The following is a 19,820-nucleotide window of genomic DNA, read 5'->3' as shown; positions in this document are numbered from 1 at the left end:
ATAGCTCTGTGAGGTCCCGTTGCTAAGTTAGCTTCAATGGCGTCGTTAGCACAGCATTGTTAACCTTCGCCAGCCTGGAAAGCATTAACCGTGTATTTACATGTCCACGGTTTAATAGTATTGTTGATTTTCTATCTATCCTTCCAGTCAGGGGTTTATTTTTTTGTTTCTATATGCAGTTAAAGCACGATGCTATCACATTAGCTCGTAGCTAAAGCATTTCTTGTTTCCTTTTTCAGATATCTGTCAACATTTGTCACAGCCAGCTGAGTGATGCTAAAGCAGGCGGGTCAAACGATTGAGGGCCACATCGCAGTTAGGGTTGCTCTCAGAGGGCCCCTTTTAACAGTGAATAATATACAGTATGAATATAAATGTGTATATATAAAACATGTGTATCATTTATGTATTTGATTATTATGTATTTTTGTATGTACGCTGTACAAAACCAAATCTTTAGATTGTACTGTTAAAAACTGGCAGCTCAGTCGCCACAATTTTACTGTAATATTTGCATTTTTTTTTTACAGCATATAAAATAAATAAATACATGTAATTAAGTTAAAAAGAATGGAAAAACGGTACCACTATTTTTTTATAGAAAAATTCATACTATTTTTTTATACTGTAAAATCCACGGTTGTTGTGTTTTTAGAGTGTATTATTACTCTATATTGAATAACGTGCGAAAGTGGATTTTACTGTTAAAAAAATGTTACTGTTAAAGTTTTGCACGAACAATTTGTTGGATTGAAATCATAAGTCAAGCCGATATTTAAGTATTTATCTTTATTTGAACAAAAACATTGCTTTGAAATGTACGATGATATATTTTGTTTTGTTGTTAGAGATGATAAAAATGTAAATACATGTAATTGCACACAGTACATTTATTTTTGTAATACATTTATTAAGAAAAGATAAGGTACTTTATTAACACACATTATTTCCACCCTTTTCGGGGGCCACACAAATTGACGTGGCGGGCCAGATCTGGCCCCCCGGCCTTGAGTTTGACACCTAATTAAAACAGTGTATAATAGCAGTGTACTGTAGATAGGTGCATATAATATTAATGACCATGTATTAGGTTTGTTTTGCACTTTTCTACCAGCCTTCTTTATTGTATTTTTTTTAGTTTTAACCAATTTTATTTAAAAAATATATATATATAATAATAATTTTAAAAAATTAAAAAAAATAATAATAAAAAAAAATAATAATAATAAAAAATAAAAATATATATATATATATATATATATACATATATATATATATATACATACATACATACATACATACATATATATATATATATATATATATATATATATATATATATATATATATATATATATATATATATATATATATATATATATATATTCTTTATTGTTTGCATGAGTGACGTAGCAGTAGCAGTAAATCCTTGTTTTTGATTGGTCAATTGGGGCTAAGCCCGCCCCTTTTGTAAAAACAAATTGAGAAAACGTAACTAATCGAGTTATCCTTCAGTTTTGTATTTAATAATCACACATATTCAATGTTCGGCTAGGTTAAAAAAAAAAACCCGTCTACTGACCCTTGTGATTGTGCAAAGTGTTTTCTGAGAAGACAAAGAGGAGTCACGGGCTCGCAGACTGGTTGCCATGGTAGCAGCAGTACTTGTATTGTGGGTGTCGAATTGACGTCATCAATATTATCAATTAATCGGTCGAGATAGCATGAAAAACAGAACTAGCTTTGGTACGATTACAATGTAAAAAATATACATGATTTTGAAACAAAACACAACAAAATGCGTTTGCGTTCAAAAAAATAAATACAAAACATTTTTTTTAATAAAAAAAATAAAAATGCGTTCGCGTTCAACACAACAGGAAGTGGATAAAGTCGGAGTGAACCATACAGCATAGTTACATATGCACGCTATGTAAGTTTTTTTTATGCCAACAATGATAATTATAACCTATTTATTGGACTTTTTGTTGTATCTATTTGTATCATAGTGGCTTTAAATGTTACTTCAGTGCTAATAAATTGAAATTAGTGCAAAAGTGGAACCTCTGCATTCTTTTTTTTGTGTTGAATATTATAAACCTTTATTTATACATTTCAACATTTACAAACATTTGAGGAATAATAATCAAAGTAAGTACAAAAAAAGTACAAAAACTGTCCAAACCTAACCTCCGTATTCTTAATGTGGTACATCCGGGGTTGTTGTTACGCACTTCCGGGTTTGAGCTCCCCCAATGAAGTAGTTACGTCTATGGTCACGACGGTAGTTAAAGGTTTTCATTGGTAAAATTAATATTATACAACATGTATTGGCCTTTTTTAAAAATATTTTGTTAGTCTGTCGGCTTTAAATGTTACCTCAGTGCTAATAAATTGAAAGTACTGCAACAGTGGAACCTCCGCATTGTTAATGTGGTACATCCGGGGTTGTTACGCACTTCCGGGTCCGAGCTCGCCCAATGAAGTGGGTAAGGTTTTCATTGCTAAAATTAATATTATACAACATTTATTGGCCTTTTTAGTTTGATATTGTGTTAGTCCGTCGGCTTTAAATGTTACTTCAGTGCTAATAAATTGAAAGTAGTGCAAAAGTGGAACCTCAGTATTCTTTTTTTTCCCTTTTTTTTGTTGAATTTTATAAACCTTTATTAATAAATTTCAACATTTACAAACAGTTGAGGAATAAAAATCAAAGTACAAAAACAGTACAAGCCTAACCTCCGTATTCTTTATTTATTTTTATTTATTTTTTAATTTTATAAACCTTTATTTATAAATTTCAACATTTACAAAAAGTTGAGGAATAATAATCAAAGTAAGTACAAAAAAAGTACAAAAACAGTACAAACCTAACCTCCGTATTCTTTATTTATTTTTTTATTATTTTGAATTTTATAAACCTTTATTTATAAATTTCAACATTTACAAACAGTTGAGGAATAATAATCAAAGTAAGTACAAAAACAGTACAAAAACAGTACAAACCTAACCTCCGTATTCTTTATTTATTTATTTATTTTTTGAATTTTATAAACCTTTATTTATAAATTTCAACATTTACAAACAGTTGAGAAATAATAATCAAAGTAAGTACAAAAAAAGTACAAAAACAGTACAAACCTAAACTCCGTATTTTTATTTTATAAACCTTTATTTATAAATTTCAACATTTACAAACAGTTATAAATGATAAATGGGTTATACTTGTATAGCGCTTTTCTACCTTAAAGGTACTCAAAGCGCTTTGACACTATTTCCATACTCACCCATTCACACACTGATGGCGGGAGCTGCCATGCAAGGCGCTAACCAGCACCCATCAGGAGCAAGGGTGAAGTGTCTTGCCCAAGGACACAACGGACGTGACTAGGATGGTAGGTGGGGATTGAACCCCAGTAACCAGCAACCCTCCGATTGCTGGCACGGCCACTCCACCAACTGCGCCACGCCGTTGAGAAATAATAATCAAAGTAAAAAAAAAGGTACAAAAACAGTACAAACCTAACCTCCGTTTTCTTTTTCTTTTTTTAATTTTACAAACCTTTATTTATACATTTCAACATTTACAAACAGTTGAGAAATAATAATCAAAGTACAAAAAAAGTACAAAAAAAGTACAAAGACAGTACAAACCTAACCTCCGTATTTTTATTTTTTTATTTTATAAACCTTTATTTATACATTTCAACATTTACAAACAGTTGAGGAATAATAATCAAAGTACAAAAAAATACAAAAACAGTACAAACATAACCTCCGTATTCTTTTTTTTTACTTTTTTTATTTTATAAACCTTTATTTATAAATTTCAACATTTACAAACAGTTGAAGAATAATAATCAAAAAAAGTACAAAGACAGTACAAACCTAACCTCCGTATTTTTATTTTTTTTATTTTATAAACCTTTATTTATAAATTTCAACATTTACAAACAGTTGAAGAATAATAATCAAAAAAAGTACAAAGACAGTACAAACCTAACCTCCGTATTTTTATTTTTTTATTTTATAAACCTTTATTTATAAATTTCAACATTTACAAACAGTTGAGGAATAATAATCAAAGTACAAAAAAGTACAAAAACAGTACAAACCTAACCTCCGTATTGTTTTTTTAATTGTTTTTATTTTATAAACCTTTATTTATAAATTTCAACATTTACAAACAGTTGAAGAATAATAATCAAAGTAAGTACAAAAACAGTACAAACCTAACCTCCGTATTCTGAATGTGGTACATCCGGGGTTGTTTGTTGACGTATTGTCTCTTGTGCTCTCAATGACTGATTGGCCACTTGCTGGTCACGTGACATGCCCTGATTGTATATGTGCTGCACAGGTGCTAATAAATTTTGTTCTTCCCTTTTCACATTACCTGCCGCCTGCTGCGTATTTGTTTGCTCCTCATTCAGTGTTAGTACAAAACCTGACAGACCATTGTGTTTACATCAGAGAAACTGACAATGAAAAAGTGATTCTGATAATATGGGTTGATGACTTGACCATTGCTGCCAGTGATGAAAATGCAGTGATGAATGTAAAAGAAATGCTTAAAGCAAGATTCCACATGAGAGATTTAGGTCATCTGAAACATTTTCTGGGTATTGATTTTAGCCAGAGTGATGCATGTGTGAAAATGTCACAGAAAAAATATTCAGTAAAATTGCTTGAAAAGTTTGACATGGTGAATTGCAAACCTAGAGCGACACCTTGTGAACCAAAGCTAAATTACAGCCATTCTGAGCTCTTGTCAGATGTAAAATTGTACAGAGAAGTAGTAGGAAGTTTGATCTACCTGAGTACATGTACAAGACCAGATTTAAGCTTTGTAGTAAGCAAATTGTCACAATACTTTAGTAATCCAACAGAGGAACAGTGGGTTACTGTGAAACATGTGCTGAGATATCTAAAAGGTACAACAGACAAAGTTTTGTGTTACAAATATTGTGAAAATGGTTTGAGTCTACATGCTTACAGTGATGCCGATTGGGCGACTGACGCCACTGATAGAAGGAGTACAACTGGATATTGTATAAGCTTGTGTGAAAATGGTCCTTTGGTTTCATGGAAGACCAAAAAGCAACCAACAGTTGCACTGTCAACATGTGAGGCAGAATATATGGCCTTAGCTGCAACTACACAAGAATGTATGTATTTAGTCCAACTTTTAAATGGCATTGATGGGAGTCAGTCTGCTACACCAAAGGTTTATGAGGATAACCAGGGTGCAATTGCATTAGCCAAGAATCCTGTAAACAGACAGCGATGCAAACATGTCGACATAAAATATCATTTTGTCAGATCAGCTGTGAATGATGGTAAAATATGTCTACAATATCTTCCCACAGATCAAATGGTAGCAGATGTAATGACAAAGCCTGCAACCAAATGCAAATTGTCGAAATTCTCAAGCTTTATGTTTGGAGAATAATTCATGTGATTTATGACATGTGATTTTTGATTTTGTTTAAAATGTTTTTATTTTTATGATGATGTTAACAGTATGAGAGCTAGTGGGAGTGTTGACGTATTGTCTCTTGTGCTCTCAATGACTGATTGGCCACTTGCTGGTCACGTGACATGCCCTGATTGTATATGTGCTGCACAGGTGCTAATAAATTTTGTTCTTCCCTTTTCACATTACCTGCCGCCTGCTGCGTATTTGTTTGCTCCTCATTCAGTGTTAGTTTAGGTTCTTGGGTACCGTTCGTTTAACTTTGCTAACATTGTTGTTACGCACTTCCGGGTTCGAGCTCCCCCAATGAAGTAGTTACGTCTATGGTCACGACGGTAATTAAAGGTTTTCATTGCTAAAATTAATATTACACAACATGTATTGGACTTTTTGTTTTATATTTTGTTCGTCCGTCTGCTTCAAATATTACTTCGGTGCTAATAAATTGAAAGTAGAGCAAAAGTGGAACCTCCGCATTCTTAATGTGGTACATCCGGGGTTTTCTGGCGCTGTTTTGTACTGTTTTTGTACTTACTTTGATTATTATTATTTCTCAACTCTTTGTCAATGTTGAAATGTATAAATAAAGGTTTATTAAAAACAAAAAAATTAAATAAAATAAAAAACATCCGGGGTTGTTACGCACTTCCGGGCCGGAGCTCGTGGCTGTATGAAGTATTTTTGACGTCGCGGAACATTTACTAGCTCTGGCCGGAAATATAAGTTAATTCTTACTCTAAATGTGAGTACCGACTTGAATTACTGTGTCTTTACAAAAATTCGTCCTTTACTTAGCCGTGTAACGTAAACAACTCCTCCCGTGTGTTCGCCAGGAGCACCAAGATGGCGGTTTCCTGTGTGAGACGCACACTTCTTCTCCCCTTCAAGTCCTGCACACAAGTTCGGCTTTGCTGCACATTCCCAACGCGACTGTCTTCTCCTTCATGCACCACTTGGACTCCAACTCGACCTCCGCCAGGACACATTTTAACGCAACAGACTCGCTCTTACAGCGATGTGACTGCCAGACAGCAAGTAGACTATTTGCCCACAACTGATGTGCATCAATTGACACTAATTGAGGATGCTGGGCAACTAGATACATCATTAGGTACACCTCAGTGTCTAATATTACAATGCACAAACATATTTTTACTCACGTCCAATGATTTGTTAGGAAACAAACTGTTTGCTTCAATTATAAAAAACAATTTGCAAGCAAAAAAAAACAACCTGTGAATTCAAATACATTTTCTTCAATTAAAAAAACAATTTACAGGTATAAAAATAATTTTTTGTGAGTAAAAAAATTAATCGCAATTAAAAAACAATTCCTAAATAAAAACAAACATTTTGCAGGCATGAAAACCATTTTCTTCAATTAAAAAAACGATTTCCAATTATAGAAACAATTTTCCTAAATAAAAAAAAAACTTTAGCGTTTTTTTAAAAGCATTTTAAAAACGATATTCAATTGAAAAAAATGATTTGCATGTAAAAAAAAATTCTGCAAGTAAATTTTGTCGCAAGTATAAAATAGCAAGTAATAAACTGATTTGCAAGTACTAAAACTAGTTTATTCAAATAAAAAAAGGATTTGCAATTATAGAAACAATTTTCCTAAATTAAAAAAAACCTTTAGCGTTTTTTTAAAAGCATTTTAAAGACGATATTCAATTAAAAAAATGATTTTCTGCAAGTAAATTTTGTCGCAAGTGTAAAATAGCAAGTAAAAAAATGATTTGCAAGTACTAAAACAATTTTCTTCAATTAAAAAAACGATTTCCAATTATAAAAACAATTTTCCTAAATAAAAAAAAAACTTTAGCGTTTTTTTAAAAGCATTTTAAAAACGATATTCAATTGACAAAAATGATTTGCATGTAAAAAAAAAATCTGCAAGTAAATTTTGTCGCAAGTATAAAATAGCAAGTAATAAACTGATTTGCAAGTACTAAAACTAGTTTATTCAAATAAAAAAAGGATTTGCAATTATAGAAACAATTTTCCTAAATTAAAAAAAACCTTTAGCGTTTTTTTAAAAGCATTTTAAAAACGATATTCAATTAAAAAAATTACTTTCTGCAAGTAAATTTTGTCGCAGGTGTAAAATAGCAAGTAAAAAAATGATTTGCAAGTACTAAAACAATTTTCTTCAATTAAAAAAACGATTTCCAATTATAAAAACAATTTTCCTAAATAAAAAAAAAACTTTAGCGTTTTTTTAAAAGCATTTTAAAAAAACGATATTCAATTGAAAAAAATGATTTGCGTGTAAAAAAAAATTCTGCAAGTAAATTTTGTCGCAAGTATAAAATAGCAAGTAATAAACGGATTTGCAAGTACTAAAACTAGTTTATTCAAATAAAAAAAGGATTTGCAATTATAGAAACAATTTTCCTAAATTAAAAAAAACCTTTAGCGTTTTTTTAAAAGCATTTTAAAAACGATATTCAATTAAAAAAATTACTTTCTGCAAGTAAATTTTGTCGCAAGTGTAAAATAGCAAGTAAAAAAATGATTTGCAAGTACTAAAACAATTTTCTTCAATTAAAAAAACGATTTCCAATTATAGAAACAATTTTCCTAAATAAAAAAAAACTTTATCGTTTTTTTAAAAGTATTTTAAAAACGATATTCAATTGAAAAAAATGATTTGCATGTAAAAAAAAAATTCTGCAAGTAAATTTTGTCGCAAGTATAAAATAGCAAGTAATAAACTGATTTGCAAGTACTAAAACTAGTTTATTCAAATAAAAAAAGGATTTGCAACTATAGAAACAATTTTCCTAAATTAAAAAAAACCTTTAGCGTTTTTTTAAAAGCACTTTAAAAATGATATTCAATTAAAAAAATTACTTTCTGCAAGTACATTTTGTCGCAGGTGTAAAATAGCAAGTAAAAAAATGATTTGCAAGTACTAAAACAATTTTCTTCAATTAAAAAAACGATTTCCAATTATAGAAACAATTTTCCTAAATAAAAAAAAAAACTTAGCGTTTTTTCAAAAGCATTTTAAAAACGATATTCAATTGAAAAAAATGATTTGCGTGTAAAAAAAAATTCTGCAAGTAAATTTTGTCGCAAGTATAAAATAGCAAGCAATAAACTGATTTGCAAGTACTAAAACTAGTTTATTCAAATAAAAAAAGGATTTGCAATTATAGAAACAATTTTCCTAAATTAAAAAAAACCTTTAGCTTTTTTTTAAAAGCATTTTAAAGACGATATTCAATTAAAAAAATGATTTTCTGCAAGTAAATTTTGTCGCAAGTGTAAAATAGCAAGTAAAAAAATTATTTGCAAGTACTAAAACTATTTTCTTCAATTAAAAAAAACGATTTCCAATTATAGAAACAATTTTCCTAAATAAAAAAAAACTTTAGCGTTTTTTTAAAAGCATTTTAAAAACGATATTCAATTGAAAAAAATGATTTGCATGTAAAAAAAAATTCTGCAAGTAAATTTTGTCGCAAGTATAAAATAGCAAGTAATAAACTGATTTGCAAGTACTAAAACTAGTTTATTCAAATAAAAAAAGGATTTGCAATTATAGAAACAATTTTCCTAAATTAAAAAAAAACCTTTCGCGTTTTTTTAAAAGCATTTTAAAAACGATATTCAATTAAAAAAATTACTTTCTGCAAGTAAATTTTGTCGCAAGTGTAAAATAGCAAGTAAAAAACTGATTTGCAAGTACTAAAACAATTTTCTTCAATTAAAAAAACGATTTCAAATTATAGAATCAATTTTCCTAAATAAAAAAAAACTTTAACGTTTTTTTAAAAGCATTTTAAAAACGATATTCAATTGAAAAAAAATGATTTGCATGTAAAAAAAAATCTGCAAGTAAATTTTGTCGCAAGTATAAAATAGCAAGTAATAAACTGATTTGCAAGTACTAAAACTAGTTTATTCAAATAAAAAAAGGATTTGCAATTATAGAAACAATTTTCCTAAATTAAAAAAAACCTTTCGCGTTTTTTTAAAAGCATTTTAAAAACGATATTCAATTAAAAAAATTACTTTCTGCAAGTAAATTTTGTCGCAGGTGTAAAATAGCAAGTAAAAAACTGATTTGCAAGTACTAAAACAATTTTCTTCAATTAAAAAAACGATTTCAAATTATAGAATCAATTTTCCTAAATAAAAAAAAACTTTAACGTTTTTTTAAAAGCATTTTAAAAACGATATTCAATTGAAAAAAAATGATTTGCATGTAAAAAAAAATCTGCAAGTAAATTTTGTCGCAAGTATAAAATAGCAAGTAATAAACTGATTTGCAAGTACTAAAACTAGTTTATTCAAATAAAAAAAGGATTTGCAATTATAGAAACAATTTTCCTAAATTAAAAAAAACCTTTAGCGTTTTTTTAAAAGCATTTTAAAGACGATATTCAATTAAAAAAATTACTTTCTGCAAGTAAATTTTGTCGCAAGTGTAAAATAGCAAGTAAAAAACTGATTTGCAAGTACTAAAACTATTTTCTTCAATTAAAAAAATGATTTACAATAATAGAAACAATTTTCCTAAATTAAAAAAAACCTTTAGCGTTTTTTTAAAAGCATTTTAAAAACGATATTCAAATAAAAAAATTACTTTCCGCTAGTAATTTTTGTCGCAAGTGTAAAATAGCAAGTAAAAAATGATTTGCAAGTACTAAAACTATTTTCTTCAATTAAAAAAATGAATTACAATAATAGAAACAATTTTCCTAAATTAAAAAAAACCTTTAGCGTTTTTTTAAAAGCATTTTAAAAACGATATTCAATTAAAAAAATTACTTTCCGCAAGAAATTTTTGCCGCAAGTGTAAAATAGCAAGTAAAAAAATGATTTGCAAGTACTAAAACAATTTTCTTCAATTAAAAAAATTATTTGCAAGTAAAAAAAAATTTAATTCAAAAAATGATTCACAAGTAAACCAATTTTATGCAAGTAAAAAACTTGCAAGTATTCTGCAGGCAAAATTATTTTTTTCAGGTAAAAAAAAACTATTTGCTGCAAGTAAAAAAACGATTTGAAAGTATTAAAAAACAATTTTCTTCAGTTAAAAGATGATTTGCAAGTAAAAAAAACTTAATTAAAAAAATGACTTGCAAGTAAAACAATTTTCTGGAAGTGAAAAAATAATTTGAAAGAATAAAAACAATTTTCTCAATGTGAAAAAAAAAAAAGATTCACAAGTAAAAAAATATTTTCTTTTATTAAACGATTTGCAAGTAAAAAAAAAGAAAATTTCTGCAGGTAAAAAAATTAATTTGCAAGTAAAAAGTATTTCCTGCCAGTAAAACACGATTCGGAAGTATTAAGCATTTTTCTTCAAATAAAAAATGATTAACAAGTAAAAACAACTATTCAATTAAAAAAACTATTTGAAGTAAAATAATGTTCTGCATGTTCTCTATGTATAAAAAACGATTAGCAAGTTTAAAAATAAAACGATTTTCTTCAATAAAAAAAACGATTTGCAAGTAAAACAATTTTTTTCAGGTAAAAAAATGTTTTGCAAGTAAACGATTCATTAGTATTCAAACAATTTTCTTCAATCAAAAAAATGATTTGCAAGAATACAAAAGATGTACTGCATGTAAAAAAATATATATAATAATTCTGCAGGTACAACAAATAATTAGCAAGAAAAAAACGATTGACAAGTTTAAAAAAAAAAAAAAAGTTCTTCAATTACAAAATGATTCCCAGGACATAAGCATTTTTTTGCAATTAAAACCAATATTTTCTAGTCTTACTTTGTAGTCATATTTTCTAGTAATATTCTACCCTACGCGACAGCCCCACCTGTTGTTGTGGAGTGGGAACTGCACACAGAGTGGAATGTTACTTGACAATCTTGGACTTGTGAGTAAACTGGTGTTTGACTTGTGAGTAAACATGCATTTGACTTGTGAGTAAACATGCGTTTGACTTGTGAGTAAACAGGCATTTGACTTGGGAGTAAACAGGTGTTTGACTTGTGAGTAAACATGCATTTGACTTGGGAGTAAACAGGTGTTTGACTTGTGAGTAAACATGCATTTGACTTGTGAGTAAACAGGTGTTTGACTTGTGAGATAACATGCATTTGACTTGTGAGTAAACAGGTGTTTGACTTGTGAGTAAACAGGTGTTTCACTTGTGAGTAAACAGGTGTTTGACTTGTGAGTTAACATGCATTCGACTTGTGAGTAAACAGGTGTTTGACTTGTGAGTAAACATGCATTTGACTTGTGAGTAAACAGGTGTTTGACTTGTGAGTAAACATGCATTTGACTTGTGAGTCAACATGCATTCGACTTGTAAGTAAACAGGTGTTTGACTTGTGAGTAAACATGCATTTGACTTGTGAGTAAACAGGTGTTTGACTTGTGAGTAAACAGGTGTTTGACTTGTGAGTAAACACGCATTTGACTTGTGAGTAAACAGGTGTTTGACTTGTGAGTAAACACGCATTTGATTTGTGAGTAAACAGGTGTTTGACTTGTGAGTAAACATGCATTCGACTTGTGAGTAAACAGGTGTTTGACTTGTGAGTAAACAGGTGTTTGACTTGTGAGTAAACAGGGGTTTGACTTGTGAGTAAACATGCATTTGACTTGTGAGTAAACATGCATTCGACTTCTGAGTAAACAGGTGTTTGACTTGTGAGAAAACATGCATTTGACTTGTGAGTAAACTGGTGTTTGACTTGTGAGTAAACAGGTGTTTGACTTGTGAGTAAACAGGTGTTTGACTTGTGAGTAAACAGGTGTTTGACTTGTGAGTAAACAGGTGTTTGACTTGTGAGTAAACATGCATTCGACTTGTGAGTAAACAGGTGTTTGACTTGTGAGTAAACGGGTGTTTGACTTGTGAGTAAACAGGTGTTTGACTTGTGAGTAAACATGCATTTGACTTGTGAGTAAACAGGGGTTTGACTTGTGAGTAAACATGCATTTGACTTGTGAGTAAACATGCATTTGACTTGTGAGTAAACAGATATTTGACTTGTGAGTAAACAGGTGTTTGACTTGTGAGTAAACAGATGTTTGACTTGTGAGTAAACAGATGTTTGACTTGTGAGTAAACAGGTGTTTGACTTGTGAGTAAACATGCGTTTGACTTGTGAGTAAACATGCGTTTGACTTGTGAGTAAACATGCGTTTGACTTGTGTGTAAACATGCGTTTGACTTGTGAGTAAACAGGTGTTTGACTTGTGAGTAAACAGGTGTTTGACTTGTGAGTAAACATGCGTTTGACTTGTGAGTAAACAGATGTTTGACTTGTGAGTAAACAGGTGTTTGTCTTGTGAGTAAAAACGCGTTTGACTTGTGAGTAAACATGCGTTTGACTTGTGAGTAAACATGCGTTTGACTTGTGAGTAAACAGATGTTTGACTTGTGAGTAAACAGGTGTTTGACTTGTGAGTAAACATGCGTTTGACTTGTGAGTAAACATGCGTTTGACTTGTGAGTAAACATGCATTCGACTTGTGAGTAAACAGGGGTTTGACTTGTGAGTAAACATGCATTCGACTTGTGAGTAAACAGGGGTTTGACTTGTGAGTAAACATGCATTTGACTTGTGAGTAAACAGGGGTTTGACTTGTGAGTAAACATGCATTTGACTTGTGAGTAAACATGCATTCGACTTGTGAGTAAACATGCATTTGACTTGTGAGTAAACAGGTGTTTGACTTGTGAGTAAACATGCATTTGACTTGTGAGTAAAGAGGTGTTTGACTTGTGAGTAAACAGGTGTTTGACTTGTGAGTAAACAGGTGTTTGACTTGTGAGTAAACATGCGTTTGACTTGTGAGTAAACAGGCGTTTGACTTGTGAGTAAACAGGCATTTGACTTGTGAGTAAACAGGCGTTTGACTTGTGAGTAAACAGGTGTTTGACTTGTGAGTAAACAGGTGTTTGACTTGTGAGTAAACAGGTGTTTGACTTGTGAGTAAACATGCGTTTGACTTGTGAGTAAACATGCGTTTGACTTGTGAGTAAACATGCATTTGACTTGTGTGTAAACATGCGTTTGACTTGTGAGTAAACAGGTGTTTGACTTGTGAGTAAAGAGGTGTTTGACTTGTGAGTAAACAGGTGTTTGACTTGTGAGTAAAGAGGTGTTTGACTTGTGAGTAAACAGGTGTTTGACTTGTGAGTAAACAGGTGTTTGACTTGTGAGTAAACAGGTGTTTGACTTGTGAGTAAACGGGTGTTTGACTTGTGAGTAAACGGGTGTTTGACTTGTGAGTAAACGGGTGTTTGACTTGTGAGTAAACAGGTGTTTGACTTCTGAGTAAACATGCATTTGACTTGTGAGTAAACATGCATTTGACTTGTGAGTAAACAGGTGTTTCACTTGTGAGTAAACAGGTGTTTGACTTGTGAGTAAACAGGTGTTTGACTTGTGAGTAAACGGGTGTTTGACTTGTGAGTAAACAGGTGTTTGACTTGTGAGTAAACATGCATTTGACTTGTGAGTAAACATGCGTTTGACTTGTGAGTAAACATGCATTTGACTTGTGAGTAAACAGGTGTTTCACTTGTGAGTAAACAGGTGTTTGACTTGTGAGTAAACAGGTGTTTGACTTGTGAGTAAACATGCATTTGACTTGTGAGTAAACATGCGTTTGACTTGTGAGTAAACATGCATTTGACTTGTGAGTAAACAGGTGTTTCACTTATGAGTAAACAGGTGTTTGACTTGTGAGTAAACAGGTGTTTGACTTGTGAGTGAACAGGTGTTTGACTTGTGAGTAAACGGGTGTTTGACTTGTGAGTAAACAGGTGTTTGACTTGTGAGTAAACGGGTGTTTGACTTGTGAGTAAACAGGCGTTTGACTTGTGAGTAAACAGGTGTTTGACTTGTGAGTAAACAGGTGTTTGACTTGTGAGTAAACGGGTGTTTGACTTGTGAGTAAACGGGTGTTTGACTTGTGAGTAAACAGGTGTTTGACTTGTGAGTAAACGGGTGTTTGACTTGTGAGTAAACGGGTGTTTGACTTGTGAGTAAACGGGTGTTTGACTTGTGAGTAAACAGGTGTTTGACTTGTGAGTAAACGGGTGTTTGACTTGTGAGTAAACAGGTGTTTCTTCCAGACTTAGACGCCTGGAGCGCACCGAGGGCCTTGGAGGAGATCAGCGAGGAGGAGGCGGCCACCATGCCCCTCCGCCCTCCCATCCCGCCCGCCTCCACCTCCCTCCAGGACTACGTGGACCACTCTGAGACGCTGACCAAGCTGGTGCAGCTAGGTAAGTCCAGCCGGGCGTGGCCACCGTCTGGCTCCTCTCACCTGGCCTCTCACGGCAGGGGTCCCCCTGTGGAGGCTGCAGCAGAGACCCCACGTGGGCTCCATGCTGCTCAGGCTGGACTTCCACACCCACGTGGCCCCCAGGCTGCTCTTCCTCAAGGAGACCGGCGTGGAGGACTCGCGCCTGGGCCACGTGGTCTCGCTCAACCCCTTCATCCTGACGGAGGACCTGGACAACCTGCGGGCCAGAGTCCACTACCTGAGGTCCAAGAAGTTCCCTGCTGAGGAGGTGGCCTCCATGGTGTCCAGAGCTCCGTATCTCCTCAACTTCAGCCTGGAGAGACTAGACAACCGGCTGGGATTCTACCAGCAGCAGCTGGGCCTCAGTGCTGCCCACGTGGGTGACCTTTGAACAGTAACACTGTGTCTGAATAATAGTCCTTCCTGCACCTGCCACTAGACCTACTATGTATCTTTATTTTCTCATCACATATGATATCAGCATTTGGTCTACAAGCACTGATGATGTCATGCTGGACCACCTTTTAAAGTCACATGATATCACTCTTTCAATCACTCTCGCTGAAAATATCACCTCCAAATATCACGTATCACCCTCCTCGACTATTCAGTCGGTATGAGTATCGACCCCGAAAAATAACATAGTTCGATCTGTAATTGATTGCCATATCACCGCAAAATATCAGTTTATAGTCGATATCGGCCCTGACACCAAAAAAAGTTTGATCTTTGATTGATACCCTTTTTGATTGCCATATCGGCACCAAATATTGGTTATCGGCCTCCCTGACTACTAAAAATCGGTATCAGTATCAAACCTGAAAAATAACATAGTTTGATCTATAATTGATCTACTTTTTGATTCCTATATCGACACCAAATATGGGTTTTCGGCCTCTTTGACTACTAATAATCGGTATCAGTATCGGGCCTGAAAAATCATAATTTGAGCTATAATTGATCCACTTTTGGATTCCTATATCAGCACCAAATATCAGTTATTGACCTCCTTGACTACTAATAATCGATATCGGCCATGACAAAAAAAGTTTGATCTTTGATTGATACACTTTTTGATTGCCATATCGGCACCAAATATTGGTTATCGGCCTCCTTCACTACTAAAATCGGTATCAGTATCAAACCTGAAAAATAACATAGTTTGATCTATAATTGATCTACTTTTTGATTCCTGTATCGGCACCAAATATGGGTTATCGGCCTCTTTGACTACTAATAATCGGTATCAGTATCAACCCTGAAAAATCATAATTTGAGCTATAATTGATCCACTTTTTGATTCCTATATCAGCACCAAATATCAGTTATTGACCTCCCTGACTACTAATAATCGATATCGGCCCTGACAAAAAAAGTTTGATCTTTGATTGATACACTTTTTGATTGCCATATCAGAGACAAGTATCGTTTATCGGCCTCCTCGACCACTCGTAATCGGTATTAGTATCAACCCCTAAAAATAGCATAGTTCGATCTGTAATTGATCTACTTTTTGATTCCTATATCAGCACCAAATATCAGTTATTGACCTCCTTGACTACTAATAATCGATATCGGCCATGACAAAAAAAGTTTGATCTTTGATTGATACACTTTTTGATTGCCATATCGGCACCAAATATTGGTTATCGGCCTCCTTCACTACTAAAATCGGTATCAGTATCAAACCTGAAAAATAACATAGTTTGATCTATAATTGATCTACTTTTTGATTCCTATATCGGCACCAAATATGGGTTATCGGCCTCTTTGACTTCTAATAATCGGTATCAGTATCAACCCTGAAAAATCATAATTTGAGCTATAATTGATCCACTTTTTGATCCCTATATCAGCACCAAATATCAGTTATTGACCACCTTGACTACTAATAATCGATATCGGCCCTGACAAAAAAAGTTTGATCTTTGATTGATACACTTTTTGATTGCCATATCGGCGCCAAATATTGGTTATCGGCCTCCTTGACTACTAAAAATCGGTATCAGTATCGGCCCTGAAAAAAACATAATTTGAGCTATAATTGATCCACTTTTTGATTCCTATATTGGCACCAAATATCGGTTATCGGCCTCCTTGACTACTAAAGTCGGTATCAGCCCTGAATAAACATTGTTTGATTCATGATTGATTACATTTTCGTTTCCCGTATCTGCTCCAAATATCTGTTATCGGCCTCCTTGACTGATAATAATTGGAATCGTTATCGGCGCTGAAGACATATTAAATCTCACATTGATACACTTTTCGATTCCCGTATCTACTCCAAATATCTATTATCGGCCTCCTTGACTGCTAATAATCGGTATTGGTATCAGCCCTGAAAACATATCATTCAATCTGAAATTCATCCCCTTTTTGATTTCCGTATCGGCTCCAAATATCAGTTATTGCCCCCCCTTGACTACTAATAATCAGTATCAGTATTGGCCCTGAAAAATAACATTGTTTGATCTATAATTGATACACTTTTTGATTCCCATATCGGCGCAAAATATCAGTTTATATTCGATATCGGCCCTGACAAAAAAAAAGTTTGATCTTTGATTGATACACTTTTTGATTGCCATATCATAAACAAGTATCGTTAATCGGCCTCCTTGACTACTCATAGTCAGTATCGTATCAAACCTGAGAGATAACATACAGTTTGATCTATGATTGATCCACTTTTTGATTCCCATATCGGCGCCAAATATTGGTTATTGACCTCATTGACTACTAATAATCGGTATTAGTATCGGCCCTGAAAAAACATAATTTGAGCTAGAATTGATCCACTTTTTGATTCCCATATCGTCTCCAAATATCGGTTATCGCCCCGTTGACTATTAATGATCAGTATCAGCCCTGAAAAAAACATCCTTTGATCTATAATTGATCCAATTTTCGATTTCCATATCGGCACCAAATATCGGTTATAGACTTCCTTGATGATTAAAAATCTGTATCAGTCCTGAAAAAAAAAACATTGTTTGATCTATGATTGATTCACTTTTTGATTCCCGTATCTGCTCCAAATATCTGTTATCGGCCTCCTTGACTGCTAATAATTGGTATTGGTATCGGCCCTGAAGACAAAATCAATCTCAAATTGATACACTTTTCGATCCCCATATCGTCTCCAAACATCAGTTATTGACCTCCTACTACAAATATCGGTTATCGGCCTCCTTGACTGCTAATAATTGGTATTGGTATCGGCCCTGAAAACTTATCATCCATCCATCCATTTTCTACCGCTTATTCCCTTCATTTTTGATTCACATATCGGCTTCAAATATTGGTTATTGACCTCATTGACTACTAATAATCGGTATTAGTATTGGCCCTGAAAAAACATAATTTGAGCTAGAATTGATCCACTTTTTGATTCCCATATCGTCTCCAAATATCGGTTATCGCCCCGTTGACTATTAATGATCAGTATCAGCCCTGAAAAAAAACATCCTTTGATCTATAATTGATCCAATTTTCGATTTCCATATCGGCACCAAATATCGGTTATAGACCTCCTTGACGATTAAAGATCTGTATCAGTCCTGAAAAAAAACCCATTGTTTGATCTATGATTGATTCACTTTTTGATTCCCGTATCTGCTCCAAATATCGGTTATCGGCCTCCTTGACTGCTAATAATTGGTATTGGTATCGGCCCTGAAGACAAAATCAATCTCAAATTGATACACTTTTCGATTCCCATATCGTCTCCAAATATTGGTTATTGACCTCCTTGATGACAAATAATCGGTATTGTATCGGGCCTGAAAAACCCTAATTTGAGCTATAATTGATACACCTTTCGATCCCCATATCGTCTCCAAACATCAGTTATTGACCTCCTACTACAAATATCGGTTATCGGCCTCCTTGACTGCTAATAATTGGTATCGGTATCGGCCCTGAAAACCTATCCATCCATCCATTTTCTACCGCTTATTCCCTTCGTTTTTGATTCCCATATCGGCTTCAAATATTGGTTATTGACCTCATTGACTACAAATGATCAGTATCGGCCCCGAAAAATAAAATTGTTCGATCTGTAATTGATACACTTTTCAATTCCCATATCGGCCCCAAATATCGGTTAATGACTTCCTTGACTCCTAATCGGTATCAGTATGGGCCCTGCTAGACATGTGACTTGCCTTGCAGACTCGTCAGATCCTGGCTCGACTTCCCAGGTTGCTGTGCGGCAGTTTGGAGCCCGTGAAAGAGAACCTGAAGGTGAAGAACAACACACCTGTTGACCCTTCACCTGTTGACCCTTCACCTGCTGGTGTGTTGCAGGTGTGTGAACTGGAGCTGGGCTTCAAGACCAAGGAGATCCAGCACATAGTCCTGGTCGTCCCCAAAGTCCTTACCGCCAACAAGAGGAAGCTGATCCAGATCTTCCATTTTGTCCACAACACCATGAAAGTGCCGCACCACCTGATCGTCAAGTTCCCTCAGGTAACCTTAGTCACCCGTCTCGGTCTCGTCCGCGTACTCGTGACGACTCACCCGTCTCGGTCTCGTCCACGTACTCGTGACGACTCCCCCGTCTCGGTCTCGTCCACGTACTCGTGACGACTCACCCGTCTCGGTCTCGTCCGCGTACTCGTGACGACTCACCCGTCTCGGTCTCGTCCACGTACTCGTGACGACTCACCCGTCTCGGTCTCGTCCACGTACTCATGACGACTCTTCATTCCAGGTGCTCAACTCCAAGTTTCTGCGTGTACGAGAGCGCCACCTGTTCCTGCAGTACCTGGGCAAAGACCAGTACGACCCCGCCCAGGCCAACTACGTGCCTCTGCAGCGCCTGGTGTCGCTACCAGACCAGGCTTTCTGCACCGAGGTGGCCCAGGCCACCTTGGGGGATTTTGGCATGTTCCAAAAGACACTCTAGGACTCTACGACCACCTCAAAACTGAATTCAGACGTCTGTAAATATGTCCTGTATATGAAGTATTATTATTAAAGATGGGTTTGCATTGTGTCTGTTGTTACAGCGGCCAAATGTATTAAATATACTTGTTCAACAAAACCTCTGCCTTGTTTTTAACGAATACTTATGCCTACGTTGT

At 34.0% G+C, this 19,820-nt stretch overlaps 1 protein-coding gene across 2 annotated transcripts; it reads left to right on the top strand.

Moving 5' to 3' along the window:
* The first annotated feature begins 5,749 nt into the window (after nt 1-5,749).
* Nucleotides 5,750-19,772, top strand: LOC133649559 (transcription termination factor 3, mitochondrial-like). Of its 2 annotated transcripts, none has more exons than XM_062046150.1 (7): nt 5,750-5,811; nt 6,310-6,587; nt 14,558-14,710; nt 14,769-15,106; nt 18,907-18,978; nt 19,042-19,203; nt 19,448-19,772. In XM_062046150.1, exons 2-7 carry the CDS (start codon nt 6,320-6,322, stop codon nt 19,640-19,642), a joined length of 1,188 nt encoding a protein of 395 aa, XP_061902134.1. In that variant the 5' UTR covers nt 5,750-5,811; nt 6,310-6,319; the 3' UTR covers nt 19,643-19,772. The 2 variants fall into 2 exon arrangements, with proteins under 2 accessions (XP_061902134.1, XP_061902133.1); XM_062046149.1 differs by lacking the exon at nt 5,750-5,811 and adding an exon at nt 6,035-6,218.
* The last annotated feature ends 48 nt before the right edge of the window (nt 19,773-19,820 follow it).

This window comes from Entelurus aequoreus, linkage group LG05 (assembly GCF_033978785.1).
Source record: "Entelurus aequoreus isolate RoL-2023_Sb linkage group LG05, RoL_Eaeq_v1.1, whole genome shotgun sequence".
Classification (NCBI taxonomy): Eukaryota; Metazoa; Chordata; class Actinopteri; order Syngnathiformes; family Syngnathidae; genus Entelurus; species Entelurus aequoreus.
Note: the sequence above shows the minus strand (reverse complement) of the source record. Positions and strands in the feature narration are given on the sequence as shown.

Coding starts and splice junctions, on each gene's coding strand:
- LOC133649559 (XM_062046149.1), top strand. Junction 15,107..18,906: donor TGGGCCTCAGTGCTGCCCAC/GTGGGTGACCTT, acceptor CTTGCCTTGCAG/ACTCGTCAGATCCTGGCTCG. Junction 19,204..19,447: donor TGATCGTCAAGTTCCCTCAG/GTAACCTTAGTC, acceptor TCTTCATTCCAG/GTGCTCAACTCCAAGTTTCT.